Consider the following 21,461-nt stretch of genomic DNA (forward strand, 5'->3'; position numbering starts at 1 on the left):
AGGTAATAATTATATAGTCAGACTGTGCAGATAGTTACAGATGGCATACTTTTCCAGTTTAATAATGTATTCTTAAAATTGGGGTTATTGGGGTTGGTGAAGCGAAATGAGTTATTCAATTTAAAAATTAAAAAAAAAAAAAAGAAAATAAAAGCTCCACCACTCACAGGAACTTTAAAATTCCTTTTGACTAGTACTAGAACATACAAGTTCTGATTCTACCTGTACCTATTCCCTGTTTTTCTGGTATTTTTTGCCTCCAAAGCACTTGCAACAGGAAGAGGAAATTAAACGTTGCTCTGTTGTGCTGCCGTAGAACAGTAGATGGCAATTCTGGGATCCTGTTTTGTTTCAAATTCGACTGCCATAGTCCTGGAGACTTCTCTTTTTTTTGGTCAGTTGTTAAAAAAAAAAAATACAAGGGAAGCTTTCTCTGATTATGCAGTTTGCCAATGTAAGAAATAAGTAGTTTTTAATCCATTCTAAAAATATTTTTCTGGTGCAGCTGCTTTAATTATTACTAAGAGGGAGGATTTGTGTATTTTTTTCCATGAACATCTGGGTTAAATAGTGGACTACTTTGGTCTGGTTGCTTGACGTGTGAGGTGAGGCAGTTTTTGTTGTGTTAGCTGGGGAACATTGCTCTGGAGTTGAGAGGTGGAATTCTAGCAGAGATGTAAAAAAGAAAAATTGTTCCTGTATTCTTGCTACCATGTCTTCACTTTCCCCAATATAGAGTTAAGGTGTGTAAATGCCCCTGGTGAGACTGAGTGAGATAAGGGAGAAGGGGAAATGGCCATTTAAGTATCTTCTGAGCATCCATTCTCATGCTGGAAGAGGAGAACTGGGTGGGAAAGAGATTACCTGGCAAGTAATGAGGTCTTACATAGCTGTCTTCCTCTCTTGGATCCTAGTTTTAGATAAGCTAGAGCTCTAGGATTTTCATCTTTGGCTCTGTAGTTATTTTTCCTGGCCTGTTATAAGAGTTTAATGGATACTGAACAACTTGGATTGCTGAGATTGTACTGAGCAGTGCTTACTGAAAAGCAAAACCAGTCTTGTAGCTGGTAACAGACCTGGTAGAAATGAAGATTGATGCGAGTTTCCTGATCCAGTTTTTGCTACTGTGCTATTTAGTAGAATTCGAGAGAGGGCAATTATGTCTCATTTGTGGCCCTTTCAAAATAAAATATATTGATGCCATTTTCTTTTCACTATTTTATTTTGTGCTGAGTGAGGTCCTGTCACACTTAGTGCAAAACCTTTCTGTATTTGCGAAGTGCTTACACTGTTATAGGTACCTCTTGCGTTGTGTTTTACAACGTATCGCGTCCCTTTTGTGTGCAAAGAGCAGGAGTTTGCCCTGTATTTCATGGGACTTAGTGTAGAGGTCTCCTGCAGGAGTCCCAGAACCATTCTTGGTTCAGAAACTGGTTGGTCCATGTTCTAAAATGAGTGAGTTCTCAACAACACAGCAGAATTCTGGTTTAGCATGTGTAAGCAGGCAGTGTAGAAAATCAGGAGGTTTTAACACAGAGGCATGTTCGTTAAATCTAATATTGTTATTAAATCTTTATATTGTAACAATAGAACAAAAGGAAGGGAAAATTTTCTTTATGTAAATACATATTCCAATCACAGGTAGAGAAAAGCATGCTCACATTTAACATTTGGGTGGTTTTTTTATGAATTACAATCAGGTAGTGTTGTAGCTCCTATGATTGCCGGAAAGCTTTTTTAATGATTCTAAGATTTCTTTATCTGATCTTTTGTTTTGCAGTATTATGTGCCAAGAATCTTGCAAAGAAAGATTTCTTCAGTAAGTATGCCCTGATTGTATAACTTTCTGCTCTTGATTAATCAGATTTGTTTGTGCGTTACTGTCCTGGCTCACCTCTATGTCATTAGTTCCGTGGGTTCCATTCTTGCGGTAACATTGCATTACTGCTTGAGTCCACATTACCCTGAACTGGATTTAGATAGCGTAGACTGTCGGGTTGGGAAGACCGAGGACTCACAAATTTTAGTTGAAAGTCTGGCCGATGAGGCTGCAAGCAGGTTGCTGCTTACAATTCCGTGTGTGGGGTACCAGGAGCATCCATCGGAGAGACAGCTCTGTTTGTAAAGCCTGCCTGCAGTCTGAAGATGATGTTAAGGACTGAATAAAAATGACCACTTATGGCTATGCATGGGTCACTTAAGCACTGCTAAATTGAGCACATTTAACCTTTTGTTTTGTAGAAAATTTATGGCAGATATCAATCTGTATGACAGAAGTAACTCAGTTCTCTCTTTTGGATTTATTAAAATAGTTTTAGGATAATGGCAACTTTCCTTTCTTGAGGGGGGAGCAAGCAGGAGCTCATGATAGCATTAACTTGGAAGAAACAAACCAAAAAAAAATTGTGTTTAATAGCACCTTTTGCCTTCCGCAGGACTTCCTGACCCATTTGCAAAAATAGTTGTTGATGGGTCGGGTCAGTGCCATTCAACTGACACTGTGAAGAACACATTGGACCCCAAATGGAACCAGCATTATGATCTGTGAGTTGTTCATAAAGTCATAAGTAAAAAAATATTCCAGAGATTTATCTAGTAAATGGAATGCAAGGGCTGGCACCGCAGCTTCATTTTGTGTTAGCAAGAACAGTCACATTTGCTGAAGAGGACTCATTATTTTGCAACAAGAAATTACCTGTTAATAAAGGAGTGGTGCTTTGCTTTTAGGTGTCTGAATTTGGAAATATTTGTGTGTCAGGTACACAGCACAGCTGCTTAGAGTAAGCTCTGCTGGAACAGTGCTGTCCAGCTTTTACAAGAGGTTGTCCTTGTTGTAGTGATTTATTTTCATCAGATTATTAGAAACATAAATTTTAAAGTTTTGTACATTAATCAGCTTGTTGCATAGCTTTTAATGAGGCTGTCTGTAGTTAAATTCATGCTGCAGCAATATCAATTTAACACGCTGTGTGAAATCATAGTGCAGTAATTCATTAATAACACCATTTCAGGCTTAAGCACTTCGCTATTTATAATAAAGCAGCATGACCAATGTACTAAAATATATCAGAATTTGCACCAAATAATGCATAAATTCTGGGGAGTAAAAAGAGTCTATTTTTCTAAAATTACTCTTCTGATATGTATTTTTTTTAGATATGTTGGGAAGACAGATTCCATAACCATCAGTGTATGGAACCATAAAAAAATCCACAAGAAACAGGGAGCTGGCTTCCTGGGGTGTGTCCGCCTCCTCTCCAATGCCATCAGCAGGCTAAAAGATACTGGATGTAAGAACAATTCCTACCTGGTGCAATCAAGAACCTTCGGTGCTTTGTAGCTGAGTAGTGAATAGTATTCCCACCCCACCCAGTGTTTTGTTGATCTTTCCAATTCTCATTTGCAGACCAGCGTTTGGATCTATGCAAACTAAATCCCACAGATACCGATGCTGTACGAGGCCAAATAGTGGGTAAGAATCCTCTCAGCTAAACTTTCATCTTCTTGGGTAAATATCCTATATGGACAAATGTTGTATTAAAAAAAGAACCCTGTAGTCATTATTGCTTCTGTGCCTTTTCTGTGTTGTTTCTTCTGACTTTAATGGGATTAAATTACATATCCTGAAAAAATATTGCTTTGTACTACTGTGTAGGAGTTTGTTTTCTCTCAGTTGATAATGGGAAACAATATTAAAAAGAGGAAATGCATCTGGCAAGGTTTCAAATGCAGGTCTGGAAGGGTAAATGCTATTGTGAAACTGGTTGCAGGGCGACCAAGGTGACAGGCAAAGGGAACCTTATGTGGTAAAGAGGATCTGGAGGAGTTTTGCAAATTGCTGTTTTAATAACTTTGATTCATATAACCCATTTCCAAATTTCAACAAGGCAGTGCTAGTTTGATGTCTGTTTTACCCCATCTTACCCCATTTTACTGCCACCCAACCCAAGCTTTTCATTGATACATAAATACAGTTGGCAACAGCCAAATTCTCACTGTAATGATGACATCTAGTGGTGAGTAATTTCTTTCCAGTTTACTTTTTCGGGTCTTCATGAAACAGAGATGTAGAACCTGGCATGTTTAATATTTACAGAAGTAGACTCAGCTGAAGTTTTGATGTGGTGATGCCTCTGGTTTCTCTTCTGCATTTTTAAAAAATCAGTAATGCTTTAGGGTTACAGAAGGAGTTTTGGTAGGTGGTGTGCTCTCATGTGTAGGATATAGCTTTCCTTAATATTTTACCCTCTATAAATGTGGGTTGTTTAGCTTTGATGTTGTTTTTTAAGGCAACAATTGTTCCTTTATCATTAAGTTGTGCTTGTTTTTTATTTCAGTCAGTTTACAGACACGGGACAGAATAGGCACAGGAGGTTCTGTCGTAGACTGTAGAGGGCTTTTGGAGAATGAAGGGTAAGGAGTGTTTTCTTTGTGCTTAATCAGAAAAACGGTTTATGTGTGGAAAGACTATAATTAACACTAGAAATATTAAATATCAGTGTGACTAATATCTTGTCTGGGAACATGTAACAGGTAGTAAGGTTGTAGCTGGATACTTAGTTGAAAATAAGCTAAACTGGGTAGGACTTGATATTTTTTTTTTACCAGTGCTTCTGGCACTTCCATGAGAAATTTGGGGTATAAAAACATTAAGAAAGTGGCATATCTTGGGTTAAAAGTTGCAGTACTTGAAGTAATAGAAAGAGAGAGAGTTATTTCTGCATTCACTTCTCTGTGATGGAAACTCTTGAAGTTTCCCCATTTTCAGAACGGTTTATGAAGATTCTGGACCGGGAAGGCCTCTGAGCTGTTTTATGGAGGAACCAGCACCGTATACAGACACTACGGGGGCTGCTGGTGGAGGCAACTGTCGCTTCGTAGAGTCCCCCAGTCAAGATCAGAGGCTTCAGGCACAGCGACTTCGGACTCCTGAAGTCAGAGGTCATGTACAAACACCTCAGAACAGACCGCATGGTCACCAGTCGCCTGACCTACCAGAAGGCTACGGTAAGAGCTTTCCAGAACTATAAAACTGATTTTTTTTCTGAAGACTTAAAAGAAAAATTCTCCCAATTTAATATATAGATGTGGTTTACCTGTTAGAACAAGAAGCATCCATGTACATTTAATGGTCTGCTTTTTGGAAAAGGAGCTAATCAATGCAGATGGAAGTCAGAGATTGACTAATTAGCAGTTGGCTACGCCAGGATACACTGAGGGGTTGATGGTAAATTAAACATGAGTTTGTGGTATGATGCTGTTACAGAAAATTCACTGCTAATCTTGGCTACGTATCTAGGGAGAACGACTGTAAAGAGCTCTTTAAACTAGAGCAGTCATGCTATTTTTTCCTTCCCCCTTGGTACGTTGTGTAGGTTTGAGCCCACATTTGTGAAAAGATCGGGAAAATATAAAAGCAACAAAGAAGTCAGTAGTACAGAAGATTAGGGAGGATAAGATTAAGGAGAATTTAAATCTCAGAAAAGAGCACACCAAACTAGGAGTAAAGAAATCTGGTTTGGGGTTTTGGATTGTCTCAAAATCTAAAAATAAAAATGCAAGCTAAAACATACTGGTGCATGGATTTGTGAGTTTTAAAAAGAACACCGAAGCGTGTAGTCAAGTAGATTTGTGAAGACAGTGTTTAAGGACAAAACAGTCCATGCTGCAAGAGATCAGGTGGGATGGCTCAAGTACTTTCTCCTAGCTCTGACAAAAAGATAATATACTAATAGCTTTGAACAAACTGTTTATTCTGGGTTTTTTTACAAATTTGTAATTAAGGATAATCTTTCTTCCTTTTTCCTAGAGCAAAGAACAACGGTACAGGGACAGGTTTATTTTTTGCACACACAGACTGGAGTTAGCACATGGCATGACCCTAGGATACCAAGGTGTGTATAGTTACAAAGTCAGGTTGGTTTTTGGGGGGTGTGTGTATGGCAGTAAGCTGAATCTTTAAGAGCAGAAATCTATGGAATGGCCTGTCTAAATTTAAAGGGAGAGCTACGAGCAGAGGAATAATTTTTAATCTTTCTAGTTACCTTTTCGTCAAACGTTAAGGTTGTTCTTTTTGAAAGAAAGAATTATCTACTTGTGAATCATGTAAAACAAAAGGCAAAAAAAAAATTGAGTCTTTCAGGAACTCCCATTTGACAAATTCTTTCTAAAATGTCAATGTGACTTTGTTTTTTGGTGAAGCTACAGATTTCTGAATCTTACATAATCTTTTTTTTTTTTGTATGAGAACAGTTTGGACTGCAAATAGAAGAAAAAAATGGCTTTCTTAAAGCCATTGTTTCTTGAGTATTGAATTTGTAACTTCTGCTCTAATAGCGCTCACTTGTGTATAACTGAAGCAGGGATTACTTGTCGTCTCTAAACTGGAAGTGTTGTTGGGGTTTTTATGCTTTAGCCCAATGATTTGCAGCTAGAAAATGGGAATCCTCCACATGATTAATTTATTAAAGCCTCTTTAAACCTTAACCTGCAGTTAATCCAGGTCTTTGACTAAGGTCTGTCGCTCTTCCTTGAGGAGCTCGGAATCTGGGCTGTTTCTCTGGACCAGCTGCACACCGCATTCAAGAGTGAAACACAAAGTTTATAACTCTTCAGCTGCTGCGCTGGCTGGATAATGCATGAATGTGGTACAGGATATTAGAAAAATGATATAAAGTAGTGTAAGCAAAAATGTTGATAAAACCAGAGTATATGGAAGGATATGAAGAATAAAGTTGAGAGAGAGAGAAAATAGCTGATGTTAGATTAGCTGGTGTTGTTGAAAGAAGAAATGACAGTGCTCATTCTCCGTATCACTCACATCAGACTTGTGTGCTCAAAGCCTTGTCTCTTCCTCAAGTGATGCTGGTTGGCCTCATCAAAGGTGTTGCTTCTTCTCCCAACAAATCTTAGAGACAGGTTTTCAGGACCAGCAATGTGAGTGAATCACAGGTCGCTCTTAGTCACAGGTGGCTTTCTTACTGCCAAGTTGCAGTGCAAAGACCTAACCTTGGCATTTAGCACAGATGTAGGTTAAAACTTGATGTAACCAGATCTCTGCAGTACTTTCAGATGCACAGCTGATTGAAACAAATGGTTGCAACCATAATCTTCTTTAAGGAGCCCAACAAAGGCATGTCTGTCTCCCCGTGAACTCTGCTGGCTTATGCTCACTCTGACACTAAGGAAGCCTTTGGTGTACAAAGTGTTTCTACCTTTCCTAAAGCCTCTCAGTTTACTCATTTATAGTGATGTTGCACGGTTAGATTTCAGTAAGGAAATATACAGAGTGGTGCCTTCAACCCTGGATAATACATGAATCCATACCAGCTGTCTAGAGAATACCTTATTTAACAACAGCTTTTCTATTTAAAAATGTTCTTCGGGTTTCCCTCCTTCCTTTTCTTGCCACTCTGAGTGTTTTAGTCTACTAGGTGGCTGGGGCCTTTGGTGGTTTTGATTTTCTAGGTGTAAATACATCCTACATTTTGTATTCAAACACTATGTGAAAGTGAGTGACTGCCTTTTGCAGCACTTAAAATGATACCCAAAATTTATCTAGGATGAAAGAGGTGAATGTGTTGGCAAAGCCTTACTCTCAAGGGTTTATAAGTCTAATGGTTGGGTTTCTAACCTTGTCTCATTAGAGGTGGGGGGTTTTTTTAGATTATTTTAGTATTTGGCTGCCTTAGCCTCTTAACTTACTGGGTCTTTGCAGACAGTGGTTGGTGCAGAGGCCTTTGCTTAATTGTTTGGCTTTCTGCACATGGATCACATTAGTGTAAACAGGAATTTTTGTGTGACATTTTTGCTATGAAAAAAAGTCTTCTTCTTTTGACAGCCCTCAGAAGCCCTGTCATCACCTAACTTGTGATGCTGCGTGTTGAATTTACTTCTAAGCTGTCTAGATTGTTACTTTCAAAGCCTTTCAAATTCATTCTCCCCTCTCCCCAAATGTAAGTTGGTTAGACGGGCTTTGACATTTTGTTTGCTTTTCTCCTTAGAGACCTTAACAGTGTGAATTGTGATGAACTCGGACCTTTGCCTCCCGGTTGGGAAGTTAGAAGTACAGTTTCAGGAAGAATATATTTTGTAGATCACAACAACAGAACCACACAATTCACAGATCCACGACTACATCACATCATGAAGTAAGAACCTTGCCTGATAAATAATTCATGTCAAATTTAGATTCTTGAACCTTTTATTTTTGTCCAGTTTTAACTACAGTCTGGGAGTCACGAGGGGCTGAAGAACTGCGTGATAACGATACTGGGGAACAGATGAAACCAGTGCTCTAGTCAGGGTCTGAGCATTGGTTCTCAGTGCTGGTTTTATCTAAGCTTTTTGCAGAGACTCTTCAAAAATGTTTTTATTGCGCTTTGCAGTCCTCAGGTTTAGGGGAGGGCATGCTTATATTGGCACAGCACTGATCTCTTTAAGCTGGTTTGACAAAATTGCACCAAGCTGTGCTGGAGCGAATATGCAGTTCTGGAAGTGCTGGGCTGTGGGGTAGAGGGTTTGCCAGGCGGTTCCACAGCACTCAGCTCATGCCTCTCTGGCTTAGCAGTTCTAGCTCTGTGCTAGACCTGAGCTGGCTTCGGGCTCCCATGAGCTCCAGACAACAGGAATAGAAAGCCAGATGGAGTCTGGTTGCCTGGTGCTGTGCACAGCCAGTTCAGGTTTAGCTGGATTTAGTAAGTTCAAACTCTGCATCATGCAAAGGCAGCTGAACTGTTACAGAATTGACCCTGGAAGCAGAGGCGGTTCTGCTTGTGCCCATGATCAGATTTTTTTCCTGGATCTGAGTTGTCTGTGCTTGAAGTCAGCTGGGGAATCTCTGGATCTTAAAAATCATTGCTCCACAGCCCAAATAAAGCATTGATAGATAAGGATAGTTGAATGTATGAAGCTGCAACTATTTGGGACAAGGACCTCTTTCTCCTTTAATAACCATAGATATGCAGTACTTTTATTGTGTCAAGAATCCCGAGCCTTATTTTGCATGGAGCTGGGATAAAATTCATTGCAGTTGCTAGATGGTTCCACTTAGAAAGCTGTTGTTCATTTCATTAGAGGTCTCTTTTGGTGTTATGCTCTTGAAAGTTGTTTCCATATGGGAGAAATACCACACAAGCTTTTTAATTACAGCTCAGCCAGCATTCAGTGATCACGCTCCACAGCCTTCCACAATGTATTGCCATATGAAAACTGAGCTGAGAAAGGCTGAAACTCTATTGTAAATGTCTGTATTCCTTATGTCCCTGAATGTAAGGTATCAGTGCTGTAGAAGTTACCCAGCTGAATATGCATTCCAGTCCAGGTTCCTCTTAGAGAAGCTTCATCAGTGCCTCCATCATTGTTTTACATATTCTGGAAGCATAACAATAAGGAATAAATATTTACTTTTCTTTCAAAGCCATCAATGCCAGCTAAAAGAGCCCAGCCAGCAGCCTCTGCCAGCCCCAAATGAGGGGTCACTAGAAGATGGTGAGGAGTTGCCTGCACAAAGATATGAAAGAGACTTGGTACAAAAGTTGAAAGTTCTTAGACATGAGCTCTCTCTTCAGCAACCGCAGGCTGGTCACTGCCGCATTGAAGTATCCAGAGAGGAAATATTTGAGGTATTTGATTGACTTTGTACTACTATTAGCGGCTTTCATAACTCAAGAGTTAAGGAAAACTGATCTTTGATTGTAGCAAGTCTGCTTCACAGAAGAGGTGGGTGAATGCCACCACTGCTACAGAATTGTCATTGGAATTCACTTCAGATTAGCACTTTAACAGAATGTTGTTTTCTGTAGTCCTAACAATCTGTGTATTACAGTAATACATCTTAGTAGACTCAGGTATAGGAAGGAAATAAAATGTCTAATTGTAAAAATATGCATACAGGAATCCTACCGTCAGATAATGAAGATGAGGCCAAAGGACTTGAAAAAGAGGCTTATGGTGAAATTTCGAGGAGAGGAAGGGCTGGATTATGGAGGAGTAGCAAGGTGAGATTTGGGGGTTTGTCTGACACTTTTTACTGTGAAATTGTCCTTGAAGTGACCTGTGGCTGATGTAATTTCCTGTCAAATTATCTGTTAATGGTATATTTAAGTTATTTGTGATCGAGTTTATAGGTAGGGGTTGTAGGTTCATAGTCTTGGTTTCATGGTAGGTTGGAAAGTGGAAGGATGTGATTTAGCAGTTGTCCCACAGCCCTCCCGGTGTCAAAGGCTTGCACTAAATGATTTGGTTTGCCTTGCATTTGGAACGTTACTGGAATTAATCCCACATTGAGGTGTTTCTGTTTCCTCTCTTCCCTATACATGCTCTGTTTTCATCACCATTGAGTGAGTAGAAGAGAGTGTAAAAGGCTTGTTCAGGATAGCCTATGGATCTTATTGCAGGAAGTGCTGATCCCAGCAACAGGCTCCAGTTTCATAAGTGAAAGTGTGATCAGCTCAGATGGTGAGGACTATCAAGAATTATATAGATTCTGAAGTAAAATCCAAATCACAGTAGAGGTTCTGTTAAATACACCTGTCTGATTTCCAGTGGAAGGATTGCAAGACAACAGGCGTTCCTTTTTGTTATGTCTCTGCCACATTCAGGAGAGTCCTCTGATCTGTTGGAGCAGGAGTGGAAATTAACTAAGCCTAAACAAAATTAAAATTTTAGAGCAGACTTGCCTCCCTCTTAAAAACAATAATTCCCTGTGGGTTGCATCAGGTCTGAAGTTCTGGAGTTGATTGTAACATCATCACCAAAATGCTTATCTTTGCCATCGAGGCTCAGATGCATCCTGTAAGTTCACTGAGAGATTTCTCAAATCCACAAAAGCTACACCAACTAATTTAGTGTCTTTCAGTAACCCATCGCTGGACAAAGGAAAGAAGTTGGAACATTCTGAGCTGCCTTACCCGAGGCAACCTGGAGTGTCTCTGCTGTTGCCATCCTATTGCCTTGATGGCTTTCATAATTGCCCATCGGCTGCAACAGACTCTTTCAGATCAGTACTGCTCCACTTCTAAGCATTAAAGTTGATAGTTCTCGCAGAATATTTGGGACCTGGGATGGGTGTTCAAATTCAGTAATAAAGGGCTATTTATTGTGGTGAGTTGGGAGATCAGAAATAGCTTTGTTTCCATTCCTTCCTTGTATGTTACTGGGGTGAGAAAATTTACCAAACGCCTCCTCTTTTAATGTGTTTGGTCTCTCTGCCCCTTCTGGGCTCTCCTCATCAAGCATTTGCAGAAAAACAGCTTTTCTAAAGACCTCCAGCGATTGAGCTGATTTTAAACAGCAGATTTTTAAAATATTTCTTTATACTGTACAGGTTGCAAAGGAGCAGATCTCTTAGTCTACAAATAGCTGAACTGTGTACAAAGTCTGAATTTTTTTGGAAGTGGGTCTTGTTGAGACTCTGTTGGTGGCATTGTCTAACAGCTTGCTATAGCTTCTCTAATTGATGCTAATCCCTTCAGTATTTCTAAGCTAAAACAAGTCTGCCTGTGAGTGGAGTAAAACTCTTTATGGGTTTTTAAGCATTTCTTGGTCTGCAAATGGAGGGCAATACAAGGTGATCTGATTTTGAAATAAGCATTTCATAAGTGATGATTTACAATAATTGTGTTGTCTGAAACTTAAGTGGAAGTTGCGCCCTTCTCAAATACCTTTTTTTTTTTTTTTTTGGCAGAGAATGGTTGTATTTACTGTGCCATGAAATGCTGAATCCCTATTACGGACTCTTCCAGTACTCCACAGATAATATTTACATGCTGCAAATCAATCCAGACTCTTCTATCAATCCTGTAAGTATGAACTTCTGAGCAGCGTAGGAGGATTTGTAGTTATGCAGACCCTAAAAGGAGCAGCAGTTCTGTATTAGTGAATTTTTCCTGACATGGTATTTCCTGACGTTTGCTTTGTAAGATGGGGAGATAGATTGGAAGAATCCCAACCATAGGACTTACGCCTCAGCTTTCAGAAGTGAGTTTATAAACAAGATGAAAGACGTGAAGGAAATAAGCACATGGCCTGCTTTGCTCCTCAAGAGCAAAAGGATTTTGATGGTTAAACAAAGAATAAACTTAATTTGTCTAGAATTGTCATATGTTAGATTCTGGGGATTTTCTTTTCCTAAGGTTTGCCCTTTGAGAGGTCTAGAGGACTTGCATCCAATTTATTAGTCAGGTAATGCACAGAGACTTGTTTGAGGCGTTTGGTCGTTAAATGATTCTGTTCTTGGTTATGTTATGAGGAAGAACGGTGGCTTCTCCTGCCCAGAGGGTCACAGATAACTTGCACTGAGATACAGCTGATGGAGCAGACATAACCACAAGATGTCAGTGTCTTCCTGCTGCCTGATTTTTCTTTCCTCTCTCCCTGCAGGACCATTTGTCTTATTTCCATTTTGTTGGTCGGATAATGGGTTTGGCTGTGTTCCATGGACACTATATCAATGGGGGTTTCACGGTTCCCTTTTACAAACAGCTTCTGGGGAAGCCCATTCAGCTCTCTGACCTAGAATCTGTTGACCCAGAATTACACAAAAGTTTAGTCTGGATCTTGTAAGTACTGCATTTATCGATTGTCTTGCTGTGGCAAAGATAGGATAGAGCATGTTGGCGATAGAGAAAAAATGCTTTATAGAAAATGTTTGCAAAAATCTTGTAATGGGGGAGATTTGTACAAAATTATTAAACTGCTATTTCTATGTCAAAAAGCTTGAGGTACTTGAGGAAGAGTTTGCATTGCAAACTCTGTGTTAGCTCTCCCTTCAGCAAAGCAGATACTAAATCATTAAATGTTTGGGTATGGTAGAATACCACAGTAGCAAAATCCAAACTCAGGACAGTGTTCTGAGGGGAAGTACAGCCTTGTTCAAAAGAAAATCAACTTCGATTAAAAAGGAAATAAATGGAATTAATTTGGGCTTCTGTACATTTACAGCTCACAACAAAATCCACGTTTCGGTGTAACTTTGGGACTCAAAACACTGCTTTGCATTATCTTGATTTCTTTTCCTAAATGCTGGTTTGAATTTTGTATTTAAAGTTACTGATGTTGTTGAAGGTCAATACATTAAATCTCTTTCATGCTTCACACCGATACATGACAGCAGAGCAGATTATTGCAGATTATAGTGTGTGTGTGTAGGGGTTTATTTGTTATCCTGAGTACTACTAGAATTAGATGGATGACCCCTATCTGATCAGGCTTTCCAACATACATTAAGTTATACAGAAGCTGGTGATTGTGGCAATATTCCCCTAGTGGTGTCAAATGCAGGTTACCAGGTTTATCCTGAAGTGTTCAAATAACAAACCATCAGCATCACCACTGAGAGTTATCAAAATATAAAAATACTCCATTTACCTTTTACCTTTGCATTGCCAGGGAGAACGATATCACCCCAGTTCTGGACCATACTTTTTGTGTGGAACACAATGCTTTTGGGCGGATTTTACAGCATGAACTCAAACCAAATGGCAGGAATATTCCGGTGACAGAAGAGAACAAGAAAGAATATGTCAGGTATTTCAGAACAAAAATGTATCCTGCAAACGTCCTGCAAAGAAGGTAGTAAACAGAGGAATTTTTTTATATAGTGAAACTAGTGAAGTAAGTATTTTAAGGGGGAAATACCCGAGTCATAAATGACATAAGTGTTTTCACACAATCCAGTATTGTAAGACCTTGGAAGATGAAGCTGTGAAGTGTGCTTTGGTTTCTCTGTTGATGGTGCAATAATTAATTCTTGATGGAAAAAGGAACTGATAAGCACTTCTTTCCTCAAACGAAATGCGTGTAATAAAAAAGTTCCTCTGTAAAATGAGCATTTTCCAGCTCTGCTATAAAAAGCCCAGTCCTATCTAGCTCATCAACCTGATTTTTTAATTTTTTTCCCCAGGTTGTATGTAAACTGGCGATTTATGAGAGGAATAGAGGCACAGTTCCTGGCTCTGCAGAAGGGTTTTAATGAACTTATTCCTCAACATCTCCTTAAGCCTTTTGACCAGAAGGAACTCGAGGTATATGTTTTATCCACATGGAATATTGTTTTGTAATTTGATCCACAATCAAGGACTGATTTTAAAATACATTCAACAAACCCACAAATTTCATTCCATTTTATGTCACGGAAAGCTGTGTATTTGTTTAACCAAACCCTTTTTGGTTTATTCTAGACATTCTTTGGGTTGACATTATTGAGAGGGCTACTTACACAGGGAAAGACAAATCCACCATGTTGTCTAACCAAGGACTGATGCTCAAAGCAAGTGGTCTGAGCAGGGGGGGAGCAAGTTTGAGGAATTGTTGGCAAGACCTAACTTGTAATCTACCCCAGAACCTGTTTTCTTCAGTAACTGTTTTCATGCATCGCTGTTTCACACAGGGCATGGTTTACAGGGATTAAAATAGAAGTGTAGAGCATATAGGAAATAAATTAGTTTGTTTTCTCATTTAATCCTGAGATGCAGAATGCTGCCTCTTAAAATAATTCCCGTTAGCACAATTTTTCCTCTGTTTTTGCCTTTTTAAAATCATAAGGCAACCTGTGGAGCAGGGACCATTTGTGGTACTGGAAGCACTAGCTTTGTGCTAGTCATTCGTGCATACTGATTAATCCCATGAAGTTATTGCATTCCATTTGCTAGCTGCTTGAAAAGGCAGATTAAAGATCCATTAAATATTTCACTACTGTCTGCGTCAGAACAGTCACAACTGTTCTAATAATGCAAATGAGTGTAAGCGGGTGCTGTCGTGGTGGCACAAAAAGGCAGCTGCTGCATGGTAGCTCTGGGAAGTGTGATCCTCAATATGAAATATTATGGGAAATTTAGAATGTGACGCATGTTTTGTTTGGAGTGATTAAGTTTTCTCTAGGCAGTTTATTTGGCGTTGCCAGGGGAGGTGGTTAGATTCATCGCCAGCAGTGACTTCCTTTTACAGTATTTTGCAACCTGGTGTCATCTGGAAAAGAGATTGAAGTAATATGTGTGATCTGTGTTAGAGCCTCTCACAAACAACATCAGAAAACAGATGCAAAGTTTCTGTAGTTTCTAGTTGTGGATTATGGAACAACAAACCAACGAGGATGTCGTTATAAACCGAGCTGGGTTCTGTCGTAGTTCGTAGCACCTGCAGGACAAACCCGCATCAGGACAGGGATGTGCAGCGCAGCAGGTGGCGTGTCTTCTTCCCAGGCTGTGCTGTACTCTCAGAGAGATGCACTGTACTTCTCAGGTAGGATAGATTTAACAAAGTACGTCCTAAATGGGCTCCTGACTCTAGTTTCTTGTGAAAATTCTAGTTCTGTAGGTGTGCTCCTTGGCCTCAGTTTCGTTGCAGTTTAACTGAAGAGATTTACTGCCTGCTTGTTTTAGAGCGTTACCGTGCATCACAAAGGTGGTTCAAGCGCATAAAGAATGCCAGGCTTCATGAAGTAGTTGGTTGTATGTTTTTATAGCTGCAAACCTGAAATGACTGAATGTTAAAGCATTTTCTGATCCTTTAACAGCTCATCATCGGAGGCCTGGATAAGATAGACCTGAATGACTGGAAGTCAAACACACGTCTAAAGCACTGCATGGCAGACAGCAATATTGTGAAGTGGTTCTGGCAAGCAGTGGAAACATTTGATGAAGAAAGAAGGGCAAGGCTGCTGCAGTTTGTGACGGGTTCGACGCGTGTCCCGCTTCAAGGTTTCAAGGCTTTACAAGGTGACTGGTGTGGAGGCTGAGTTAATCTGTGGCGGGAGATGGAGATAAAAATCATGTGGGATTTACTAGCCCCTTGTAGAATATCAACATATTACTGGATAACTCAAAGCAGTTAGAAACTTCAGATCCCAAGAGTGTTTTTTTCATTTGTCAGCAGCTCTGCTGATGGCGAACACTGCTGATAGTGATACGAGCTGGTCAATCTGTCATGTGACTGGTGTCAGTATTCACTTATTAGTCTCCTACAGCTCTGTGGACTGCTAAAATAATTGCATGCAAGCATGCACATGATTATAGAACTGACCAAACAACTTCTTTACATGAAAGTTGTATTCCCTGCATTGTTTGGCAACAAATCATTAGACATTAAAAGAAGTTCCTGAAAATTGCAGGTTTTGTCATCAGAAAAGGTGGCAGTGTCCTAGGCTCTTGCAATTCTCCTGGTAACATTCTGTTGGCTGACAGTAAACTGATGTAGAAAATTAAAACACATTGTTCTGTTTTACAAGGAAAACCTCTTGCACATAAGTATTTTCATTTTTGAAGGTGCAGCTTTGTTAATATAAAATTTAGCATCTTTCTAAAATACCAGTCCGCAATTTCATTGTTACGAACAGCCCCACTGCTTCTGCCATCCCTTCATCAGCTGCAAATCTGATCTACAGATCTAGCCTATGACATGCTTATGTTTGCAGTTGGAACTGTCATTTTCTCTCTTGCTTTTTAGTAAGTAGCAAAATCTGTGTGCGTGAATGATGTTTTGTTGAAGTGCATTAACTAGAATGTCTGTTTGTAAGGTTCTACAGGCGCTGCAGGACCCAGACTGTTTACCATCCACTTAATAGATGCAAACACAGACAACCTTCCGAAAGCCCATACTTGGTAAGATGAAAGCATTCTGCATGTCAGTGCTTGCTTTCCCTTTGTCTTAGTTCAGAGGAGACCTCTCCGCTCACCCTGGCTATGGATTAACCATGTCATATGCATAGATGGCTCCAAGTGTGCTCTGCTAGCTTGGCAATATCCATACTCTGCAGCCAGCAAAATAATTGACTTCTTATAGCTTGATTTGTCTTCCATGCTATCTGTGGTTTCCGTTTATCCCAGAGTTGATTATTCTGGATAGCGAGATGTTTGTAAGTTTATGTGTTCAGCAAAAGTATTCACCAAGAAGTGACTCACAGTAATGTGTCCTCAGCCAGGATTACAAAGAATAGTTTTCAGATGTAAAATGTAGGAAAAGTGAGCTATTGGTACAGTGTAGGTACAGAACTGAGCCCTCGTCTCACTCTGTCAGAGACAGGAAATCATTTCAGCAGCCGCACAGATTGTCTGCAGGCAGAGCAGGGAGTAGGTCCGATGTCGTGCTTTATTGGCAAGTCTTTTGCATCTGCCACCTGCCTCCTCCTCCCAGATGCTGCCCTGTTAAGTCATACATTCCTATCCAGTTGTGTTTTATCTTATCTCCTTTATCCTCTGAAGTGGCTGAGGCTTTCTTTGAATTTACAAATTAATTGAATTTATGAATTCTATCTATAGGTAGCTGATGTAGAATTTTTTTTTTCAATAAATATTTTAGATTCATGTGCTGCAATGTGTTGTTATTTTACCTCTAGCTTTAACCGGATTGACATTCCGCCTTATGAGTCATACGAGAAGCTTTATGAGAAGCTGTTGACAGCTGTGGAAGAGACATGTGGGTTTGCTGTGGAGTGAAAAAGCAACCAAAGGAAACAGATGCTAGCTCATGGACCACCAAACGAAAAGCTAGAAGAAGCTTGCTGTGAACTTCCTGCTAAGCTGTCTGAAGCATCAGAACTCTAGACAACTTAGAGATGGGACTGTTTCCCTTCCACCGCTGGTGGATGAGGGTGGGGGTAGGGGCTTTTGTTGGTGGTTTCCAACTCTATTTTCTCCCCTTTGTTACAATAACCCCTTCCCTCTTCTTCCATCCTCCATAAAACGAAACGGAGCCAAATTCAGCATTTGGCTTTGGTTACACAGGATATTCTGCTAGATTTGTAACACATATTGTGATAGGGTCAGTGACCTGTGGGGTTTTTTAATAGGAGAATCAAAGTGTCATTAAGAATGAGCTTGATTTGCTGAGGACTTCGTGCTGGTTGGTGTACCTGGTTAGTTTGTCTTAAATCAAGCTTGAGCCCTTTTAGAGTCCAGCGGGTGCGGTGTCTGACTGGCACTGGAATTTGCATTGCACATTTTAAACACCTGTTTAAAAAGTAAACTTCTAGCAGAAAATACCTCCACATGAACATTTAACTGAAAGGTAAAGAAATCCAAGTTCTGCCTTAGCAGGAAGCTCCCAGTGGAAGCTGTGGCTCACCTTGAGAAAAGTGAAGGAATCTGGGACAGCTTAAATGGTATTGTACGATTTCTTTTTTGGTTGTCCTGGCTGAAATCTAATTGTTTTGCACATGAAAACAATTATTTCCTCCTGCAGAGTTACTTTCCATAGTTCGTTCAGATGTGAGTACCTTGCAGAGAAGCCTTGTGAGGAGGAGGCAGAAGATAAAAATCTGTTTGATCCCAAAGCTGTGATTTCTGTGCCACTGTTTAACCCGAGATGTGTTTGTGTGACTTCAAATTCTGAGACTCACATGGAAATGGCTAAAAGCTAAGTTAACAGAGCAGACTTCTGTTCTGAAGTTTTTGGCCTTGGGAAAGGTTTATTTGGAGGCTGAGGTAAAAGGGTAACTGTATAGGGAGTACATTTAAAATATTATGGAAAGCTATTGGAAGAATTTATGACTTCAGTTCTGTAGGGATGAAAATTTCCCTGGAGAGCCATATAAGGCTATTTTTCAAATATCTAAAACTAATATTAAAAGGTTTGTTCTCTAACACACTGCTAAAACGATTTCCCAGGGGGGGAAAAAAAAAGTAAATCAAATACCTGAATCACTAACATTTTTTCCAGTTTGCACACCAAGATGAGACAGTATTTTAACAAATAACACGGCTTCAGAAAGACCCAGTCACCTATGAAACATGTCTAAACTTAAGTAAAGCAGACTTGCTTGTATAGGATTTTTTTCTTTGGCAAGCCTGATTTTTAGAGAGGTTCATTACTGAAACATTTAACAGATGTTACATTTATGGAATAGTGCATTGAAATTCAGCTATGGGTGAGAGATCGTTCTTAGAAGATGTCTACTGGAGTACTATTTTGTCTTTTTTAAATTGAATTTGATAATAGCTTTAAACTGTGATAGGACAGAAAGCAGACACTTGTCAAAACCCTGGCATCTTTCTCTGGGTTTTTTTGTGGTTGATTTTTTTTTTTTTTTTTTCCATTGACCAAAATTATGGTGATTTGTTGTTGGGAGTAAGGATGGCATTGGAGGTGTAAAATTGTACCATATTGTGAGATTTGCACGGGGTGGATCAAGATGCTCATCCTGCAAGACTTTACAGGAGAGGTGTATTGCGACCCATGCTCTGTAGGAAACTTTTGGCACTTGGGGACCAGTTTCTGCACCCCTGGTTTTTGGGATGTAAATGAAATTATGTGACTCTTTTGAAGAAAAGAGAGGAAATGCAACTGTTGGCAGAGAAGCATCTGTATGGTCTTGGGCTGAGTAGCAGAATCCTCACAGCCCTGGCTTTTCCAAAGGGCTGTGGAGTCGTACCCGTTCATAGAGTGTACTTAATCCTTTCAGTACGTTTGATGTGCAATAAAGCAGTCAGATAGGAAAAATGCAAAATGGATTATTGCCCAAAAGCTTTGCATGCAGTCTCATCTGGATTTTTCCCAAAAAGAGTTTAAAAAAAACCCAAACCCCAGATACAAGCCCACCACTAACAAAAATCCTATCACACAAGCTCTACGATGCAGCACAACTGGCTCAGTAAAAACCCAAGCGAGGTGAAGGCGAAAGCCCTTGGTTTGGAGATCAATAGGTCAAGTAGCTTTATGTCAATGCCACAGTTGACATATGATAGTTCCTCATGTCTTTGCTAGGTCAGTGTTTTATGGAATGCACAAAATAAGAATAGGCAAGGAATGTTGTTTTGAAAAGTCCGTCTGTTTTTTGCTGTATTTAAAAGCCCTTGTCAAGGTACCTCCTCCATGCTGACCGTAACGAGAAGAGGGCACTGTCTTTTTAATTCTTTCCATTCTCTTCTCAATAGCTTCACCACCACCTCTCCCATCATGTTGTCTTTTGCAATTTTGTGCCACTGCAGTGCCGATGAAGACGTTTTTGGTATTGTTCTGTATTTCTTATCATTTGAGGCAGGCCTTAAAGCTGGTTGGATGGATGGAGGAAAATAAAGAAGTGAGGCAGAAATGGGTTTAAAGCCATGGCTGCTTCTTCCTCTGGCTGGCTTCAAGGCCAGAGAAGGATGAAACGCAACCCGGAGTTTGCATGGCTTGACCCACTGACTCTCCGAGGTCTCAGGAGCTGTTCGGATAACCTCAGCTGTCTGAATTTGTATGTTCATTCCCACTCGGTCTGCCAGCACTTGAACTGGTTGCTACTTCTCAAACTTGCCCAAAGAATAACATCGAGTCTGGTGTTCGTTTTGTCATTACATGTTCCACCTTGTCCGCGGATACTCTTGGATCTGACCTGAAGGAAATACAAGGTACACTGTGTCTTTTATTCCTGTCCTAAAGGCAAATCTAAAAGCTGGTCCATTGGCACAGACCTTCAGTGCTCGCCCTGATACTGCTCATCAGCCTCTACTATCTGCTCAGGGATGTAGGAAACCACCACTTTGCTCGTGTTTTAAAATCGGGAAGAAACGAGACTGTTTTATGATTGTTAGCGTTAACTTGGGCATTATGTTAGATGAGAGACCCTGCTTCAAAAAAAGGCTGCTCGATGCTCCAGATGGTGAAATCAGCGTTGGCTCAGCAGTATGTACTCAGTTCAGGTGGAGGTGGTTATGAAATTCAACAGATTTTGTAAATTTGTGACCCAGCCACCAGGCCCTCTGGAGCCGGTGCCCAGGTTCAAGGCCGCGTGGCACAACACGTTCCCAGAAACCCAGTATGGATCTGGTTTTAATTTGTTAATTTTTTTGTTCCTCAACCACTTTATAATGTATTTTTTTTAATTTATTATTTTGTAATGTCATGTTTAAGTATTGCTGCTATCCTTGTTATTCTTCCCACTGTTTTTATTGCAGATTTATTTTGTGAAAGTTGTACACTAATGTTTCATTTTATGTCTAAATCAAAGTATTTAAAGAAATACTAGTTCTATTTAATGTGGTTATGGAACCAGCTGGAATAAACAGTGATTGTATAGTAGGCTGGACCCAGGAGGTCATGTTCATTTTTGTTACATATGCAATAAACTCACAACTTTAAAATCTTGGTGTACACCATTCTGTTTGTTAAAATATTTATGGAAGTCACAGGAAAATTAATACACTCGTAATTAAAGGGCGGGGTAGAGCTGTGCTTAGCTTAGCTGGAGAGGGCGGTGGAGGATAAAGGCAGAGGGTAAAAAGAATGTTACCGTCATTAAAAATTCTGTAGCATTACACAATGCTGAGTAAGGTTAAAAAAATAAATGCAGTTTGTTTAACAGACACAGAGGTCAACGTGATGAAGCTGTCCGGGTGTTGCAGCAACTGGGCTGGTGAGTGTCGAGCAGCAGGGTTTTCACGCTGTCCTGAGCATCACTGTCACTGTGGTAGATGACTCAGTGGGCAAGGTGTTTCCAGGTAGAACACTTGGTTTAATTAATTCTCTAACTGATTAATTACCAGCCT

At 39.9% G+C, this 21,461-nt stretch overlaps 1 protein-coding gene across 1 annotated transcript; it reads left to right on the forward strand.

Moving 5' to 3' along the window:
* Positions 1-1,780: 1,780 nt before the first annotated feature.
* On the forward strand, positions 1,781-17,432 carry SMURF1 (SMAD specific E3 ubiquitin protein ligase 1; the record flags this gene model as incomplete). Its single annotated transcript, XM_010073278.1, has 17 exons — positions 1,781-1,819; positions 2,436-2,544; positions 3,157-3,290; positions 3,407-3,472; positions 4,338-4,413; positions 4,769-5,007; positions 5,810-5,894; positions 8,004-8,150; positions 9,419-9,623; positions 9,895-9,998; positions 11,687-11,801; positions 12,382-12,560; positions 13,390-13,527; positions 13,904-14,024; positions 15,515-15,716; positions 16,523-16,598; positions 17,333-17,432. Coding segments are annotated over 17 exons (2,135 nt in total), but the record flags the coding sequence as incomplete, so codon positions are not given.
* Positions 17,433-21,461: the final 4,029 nt, after the last annotated feature.

Source organism: Pterocles gutturalis, unplaced genomic scaffold (genome assembly GCF_000699245.1).
Source record: "Pterocles gutturalis isolate BGI_N339 unplaced genomic scaffold, ASM69924v1 scaffold10387, whole genome shotgun sequence".
NCBI lineage: Eukaryota > Metazoa > Chordata > Aves > Pterocliformes > Pteroclidae > Pterocles > Pterocles gutturalis.